Genomic DNA, 6,933 nt, shown 5'->3' on the forward strand with positions numbered 1-6,933 from the left:
CAGCAAAATTGACTCAGATCTCAGTTTTGTCAAATCTGAAGAGCGGCATCAATGCCAGGATTATTTCACATGGAGCCAAGTACTTTGGGCTTAGACTTGTTTCCATGCTATTGTGCACAACTTTGCATCCCACCTCTCTGGGATGAGCAGCTGAGCACCTGCAGCGGGCAGATTGATGCTCCATGTGGTGTGTGCTCTCAGCTTGTCCCTCAGGGAGGATTGTGCACACAAAAACTGTTTTGCTTTGGCAGGATTTTATTTTTGTTTTATGTGGACAAACAGCAGATCAAAGAGTGTCCTTGCTTGGGAAGGGGAGTATGGTGAAGCTCAGTGAGGTCCTCCAGGCTGGAGGGATTCACTCTGCAGTCCCTAGCAGGGAATTGGTTGGTTTTCCTGTGCTTTTCATTTACAAAATCATACCCATTGGGCATGCAGTGAATTGTAAAATGATCGTTTATTTTGGGGCATTAGTCTGATTTTCAGATAGCCTAGGCTGTATGGCGAAAATAAATATTTGCACTGATTCAAGAGGAGACTGGACAAACTGAGAAGGATAACCCCGTTGTGGGATGTTACAGGCACAGAAACTATGTCTGACCCAGGAGGTCCCAGAGCTGAAAATGGGGGAGAATATGAGGGGGGAGGTATCATTTGTGCTTACCATGGTCATCTTCTTTCTTAAATGTTTTGTGGGAGCCTAGGCTAGATGGATCCTTGGTCCAGCCCTGAATGGTCATTCATCTGCCCTTAGGAGTTGAATTGGAAACTCTCCAGGACCTGCCATTTAAGGTGACTATGCACCCTGGGTTGGCAAGGACAGCCTGAGCAGGACAGCCTCCTCTACAAGCTTGCTCAGGGATGGGAAATTTGAATCAGGGAAGTATGTGACCAGATGCACTATAACCAGGCAGCCGTCTTAGTGCCAGTGATCAAGGGATAGAGCATACTCATTCTTAAGGCTGGAGATGTAGGTGAGCTCTTTGCTGTCTGCCATGGGAAGGCAGATCTTTGCTGTCTGAGAAGCTGTCGCACAGGGGAAGGCTCTTCCCCAAGAGCCGGCTGTGTCTCCAGGCGGAGGATGCATTTGCTGGATAGCTCCTCAGGGTCGGGGCAGCCGCCTCCACCGAGCCTGTGCGCGGTGGCCCCAGCCAGCAGCAGCCCGGCGCCAGCAATAGGTTGCAGCTCTAAATCATGACAGTCACGCAAGTCAGATAATATCATGCTCAAATAGTGAATTCAGGAACTTTCCAAAGTCATCTTCTTTTCTATATCTAATGCTAATCCTTTAACTACATCCTCTATGATTACATACTTACATATTCATATTGCCTTTAATTTGCGTTTTAATACTACGAGTGTTTCAGAGAAGGATTACTGACAGCACATTGTAAATAAGCTATAGGAAAAGAAATTATATAATGTGTGTCAAGCTTTGTTAAAACTGGAAAATTCTTATAACAAGCAGTCGGCATGCTGAAATTCTGTAGTTAAGGTTTAGCTGACATCCACTCAAAGGTTTTCCACTTTTAAGGATATAAGCAGACCAGCTATGAAGAGTGCTGGAAGCTGACTTGTATTGCTGAGGACTGCTTTGCTATATTACTTTTTTTCAGAGTGTCCCTATGGTACCTATGGAATGGAATGCAGGAAAACCTGCAACTGTCCCTCTGGCATCTGTGACAGAGTAACCGGGAAATGTTTGAAGTTCCCATTTTTTCAACTGTCTGCTTCAAAGCCTCCAAATCGACGAAAAATAGTTTCACACACAGGTAAGACTTCGTAGGGCAGTTGATTTTAGCAGAAATCACCTTGTACATGATCTACTACCATGCTCTGTATGCTGTGCGTGAGTGATGTGTACTTTGGTGGAGCTATGCAAACAGCTAACAACAGAAGGTACATTTATTTTTCTTAGTGGCAGCTACCTTAACATAAGGCAAGGAATTAGGTGAGCTGTGACACATGGTAAAAACATTTTGAAATCCTAACATGGGCGAAATACTTTGCAGCTGTTGTGTGCGCTAGCAGTACAACATCACCTGTGCAATGGGAGGCTATGCTAGGATTTGCATTAGTCAGTTCAGATACGATGCGTGTAGAATAGGATTTCACTAGGTTGCATTTACTACTGTTAGCTAATATATGGTAAAAATAACATCTTTTTTCCCATGAAGACAGAGCTTTATACATTTTCAGACGTCAATGAACTGTTTTATGAAATGTTTTATTGTAGCCATTTATCACAGCATCTCTGGAATAAGTTCTTACCTTTAAGATTACGTCTGAAGCCTGTAACAGATCTTTCCAGAATTAAAAAAAAGGCCTGTGAGAAAATGAAGTAGTTTTGAGGCAGGAAGGAGAGATCACTGAAGTTTTTAAAGCTGGGATTACAATTTCTTCCCCTTTTGTTCTCTACCTGATGATATTGAGCTATATTTGACTGAACAATGTTTACTCTAAATTTAAGCACCAATCAAAATCAATACAAATGTAAAGATTTTTAATAAATACCAGAGATTTAATCCTAGACCTACTGGGAGCTTTTCACCCAAAAGTCTTTGAATTTTATTTCTGCTCCAACTGCAGTTTGTGTGTGCCTTATTTTGATTTTCTCCTGTTATATTAAGCTATTTAGAGTTTGCTGTCTTAATACATGCATTATCTTTCCCCCACTCTCTGTTTAGAGAAAGTTAGACAGAAGCAAACTTCTTCAGCTTATGCTTATACCACATTTAAAATGATCTTTAAAAAAAACTTTGTGAGATGGATTGGTCCTGATTCTTTTGTATTTTTCTACATGATTGTGCTCTTTTGCCTTTCCAGGTTTTGTTTATTACCAATGGTTGAAATGATATTAAAAAAATATTCCTGTCTTGCTTTTTTCTGTATCTAGCCTAGATTTCAAATCTTCCCAGGTAGCCTGCTTTCATCAGTTCCTCCTCCCCTTTCCTCTCCCTCCCTTGCCTTTGGTCCCAAACATTTTGCTGCCTCAATGTTTAGCAGCTTGTCTGATCCCAGCCAGGATGAGATCCTGACCCCATAGAAACAAATGGTATTTTTTACCCATGCAAAGGTTTCACACTGATTTCTGTCCTCGGAGGTCCATCACTGGAAGTAGACCAGGGACACTGTGGGTAGTACTGCATGGGATGGTCACACGGGGTTTCATTTAATAGTGGTCTTCAGAAGTAGCTATACATCTCTGACAGAGCCTCAGCAAATTAAAACAGCTGTGAATGCTTCTGTATTTTAAACAGGAGAGTTTCTGGCCCGTATATTTTATAAAGACATCATGGCTACATACACCCTTGTAAATTTAATGGTGCCAGAGCATGCCCCTGTGTATTGCAATTTGACCACTTCATGGTCAAACAGTAGGGCAGCGGCCAGCATGCCTTCTCCCAGCCTAACTAGCCATACCAAACAACCTCAGCCACAGCTCAGGAATCAGTGTCAGCCAGGGACCATTTCCAGTAGAGAAACTGGACATCTTTTACCTTTTTTTGGCGATAAGAGAGTTTAGTGGCATGCTATTCCACGCCAGTTGGCCTCAGTCAGAGAATAGCTCCAGGCATGTTTAATTTACTGCTGTAGCTATTGAGGATGTGCTGCTTGGTCCCATGTCACACTGGAGTGTTAAGTGAGAACTGGAAACTGAACTCAAATCACCTGCCTTATGCTTAAACTATTAGAGAACACATCTGGCTTATGCCATAATTTGGCAGAAATTTTGCAGCTACATAATTGGAGGCATTCAGGGAGATTCCTGCAAGATTTGTCAGCTAAGGTTTTTCTGAAGTGTTCCCAAAACCAGGGACATTGCTGCAGGACAATATTTTAGTTCTCTCATTTGCATGAAATCCACCTTTATTTTTGTATATTTTCAGAGAACGACATGGCATCAGGGGATGGCAATTCTGTAAAAGAGGAATTCGTTAAAGAGAAAGCTATTCGCTCTCCGGTAATGAAATGGCTAAATCCTCGCTGATATTTACTTACACTCAATAAGACTTTCAAATGAATGCATTTCTTACAGATTATTGAATATGCAACAACACACTTTAAGAACAAAGTAGATCTATAGCATATGAAAATGTAACCTCTGAAGGCCAATTGTGATTCTGTTTTTCATGAGAAAAATGTTTACTTAAAAATAGACTGTACAGTGTATATGATTTTTGATATTTGTTTTGAGAAGTATTTGAACAGAGAAATGTATTGTGGATTCCTGAATGTATAGTAATATTAAAAACCCAACACGATTCAACCCTCATCATTTAAATAATGCCAGAGGCCAACTCTTGCAGCCTGAGGCCGGGAAAGCTCTCACTGAATTCAGTGGACAGTTTGGGTGAGTGAAACTATTGGTGTGGAGCCAACGTGAAAGAAACGCACATCAACAAATCCTAGGATAGAAAGCAACACCCCTGAATCACAAGAATAATAATAACATAGGAGCACAACAGTGTGAATTAAATAAACCAACGCTGGTCATTAGTCATTTTCTGGTTTTGGAAGTTTGGTGACAATTCCTTGGAGATAAATATGCCTTTCTTCGGTGAGAAAACACCCAGCATTTCAGTTTATACACTGTGACTAACTTAGCCAAGACACTGCAGACATGTATTGTATTGAGGTGGACTTCCAGAGTTAAATTCTGTGCGGAGAAACAGCAGCTTGTTAAATTAAACAGATTTGTAGAGGGGGACCTGAAACGAAAGAAGCGGCTTAGCATTATTTAAATATATACGTGTCTATAAAGCAGCTACTTTGGTGCCATTAAGGTGACATCTGCATTTCTTGGGGAAGAGCCAGCAAATGGACCTTCATACTTTCCATCTTCATCGCTGGCTGCGGCGACTCACAGGGCAATGATCCCTTCCCAAGTAGGGAAGACTTGGACCCTCAGTGCGTGGTAGTGCAGCCACATCTTATGCTACTTTGGTGCCCAGTCCTTCCTTTCTTACTTGCATGAGCAAGTGGTCCCATTTCAGTCAGGAGAGTAACTTATATACGTTAGAGTGTTGCAGGAACTGGCAGTCCCTCATTCAGTCCAGAGTGGACGATATATTTGTAACATAAAAATCCACACTGAGATGGGTTTGCTAATATGTCTGGAAACAACCAGATCCTCAGATAATGGAAACTAATGTAGCTGTGTCAGAATGAACCTGGATTGCAGGAGTTTAGGAACTGCCTCGTAACACAGAGCACTCTCATTGGAAATGTGGTTTGAATTTAATATTTCCTTTGAAAGCAATGTGAGCTTTGACAGTGACTTCAGTGAAAGAAGAAGCACACAATACTGCAGCCAAAGTTTGGTGCAGCATCTGAAACCATACTTTTAAAACTACAAACTACAGAAACTCCAAAGCCTTTAAAGAGTCCAAATCCTGATCCAAAGCCAACATCGGTGGAAGCAGGCTGCTTTCACCTGGGAAAGCAGTGCTGAACTGTGCTGCTCTAGAACAAAAGGACGATGACAGCAGTAGACATCCAAACATCAGTACAGCAGTGCAGCTTCTCTTGCCACGATAATCAGAGACACATAAACATAAACCTCAAACTGGCATACACCACATTTTAACCTGAATTGAATGTTTAGGTCTGAGAAGGAGCAGTATCACCTTAGGCTATTTACAAGCACGCATATTGATTCTCATCTACTGATATCAAAAGTAACTTTTTCTTCATTTCAGTGAGAGCAGGATCAAACCCACGGTCCTTCAGCAGACTGAAGAGAATTATTTAAAGAATGTAGTAAATATTTGCATACATTATTACTATTTTGCAACAGTGTCATAAATGACATTACGAGTTCTTGAATGTAAATCTAATAAGCTGGTTGGTTTTAGAAAGAATATTATTATTATTGTTCAATAAAAAAACAACTGAAAGCATCACTGTCTATTGCTTCTATCCATTAATGACAGAGTAAGACTGCTGGTATAGCCATGGTGCACGCAGACTAGGCACAGTTTTGCTCCCAATCCACAGAAACAGTTTCACAATGGCTGCATCTATTTTAGTGAATTTGCTGGGGACCATTCTCTATTGCTGAAGCTGAGTGGTGGCCCGTGTCCAGAATGGTTTGTGTTCATACTGTTCAACCACCTTCACTCCAAACAAGGTGGCTGGATCGAGGTTGCCTACTGGGGACAGCCCCTCTCTGGGCAACCCCAGTGCAGGAAGGGTTTGGGAGTCCTCTTGCTGGCCAGGCCACCGCCATGCCAGGGACCATTTAGCTCTGGGGCGGTGACTGCAGCTCCTTGGCACTGTTTGATTTACCATAGAGGAGTAACCTGTGGAACCACACCTGGCAAGTCAGGAGAAAGGAGAAGAAGGAGAAGGACGCAAACTTTTTTGGGATGTTTTCTTCTGTTTTCCACCAAATTTATAAAATGCTTTTGCATTTCCTCAGCTGCTCCAGTGACAGATTGCTTCACACAGAATAGGTTCCAGGATGTAATTATAATATAAGCAAATTCTATCCATTGTCCATTGCAACATCTACCAGTTGTTACTAGTGGCAATGGGACTACACTGGTGGAAGAAATAATGCAAATGATCATAGAATCATAGAATTATTTAGGTTGGAAAAGACCTTTAATATCATCGAGTCCAACCGTAAACCTAACACTGCCAAGTCCACCACTAAACCATGTCCCTAAGAGCCACATCTACACATCTTTTAAATACCTCCAGGGATGGTGACTCCACCACTTCCCTGGGCAGCCTGGTCCGGGGCTTGACAACCGTTTCAGTGAAGAAATGTTTTCCTAATATCCAACCTAAACATCTCCTGGTCAACTTGAGGCTGTTTTCTCTTGTCCTATCACTTGCTACTTGGGAAAAGAGACCGACATCCACCTCACTCCAAAGTCCTTTCAGGCAGTTGTAGAAACCGATAAGGTCTCCCCTGAGCCTCCTCTT

General features: G+C 41.9%; 1 protein-coding gene across 2 annotated transcripts in view; it reads left to right on the forward strand.

The window, feature by feature from the left end:
- ESM1 (endothelial cell-specific molecule 1) overlaps positions 1-3,988 on the forward strand; it is a 6,358-nt gene extending 2,370 nt beyond the window's left edge. Inside the window, exons 2-3 of one of the 2 annotated variants that reach the window (XM_009575579.1) lie at positions 1,614-1,769; positions 3,888-3,988. In XM_009575579.1, coding sequence (XP_009573874.1) covers positions 1,614-1,769; positions 3,888-3,988 — 257 coding nt within the window. The remainder of the gene's footprint in view (positions 1-1,613; positions 1,770-3,887) is intronic. The other variant, XM_009575580.1, reaches the window with a different exon arrangement.
- The last annotated feature ends 2,945 nt before the right edge of the window (positions 3,989-6,933 follow it).

This window comes from Fulmarus glacialis, unplaced genomic scaffold (genome assembly GCF_000690835.1).
Source record: "Fulmarus glacialis isolate BGI_N327 unplaced genomic scaffold, ASM69083v1 scaffold6584, whole genome shotgun sequence".
NCBI classification, from domain to species: Eukaryota; Metazoa; Chordata; class Aves; order Procellariiformes; family Procellariidae; genus Fulmarus; species Fulmarus glacialis.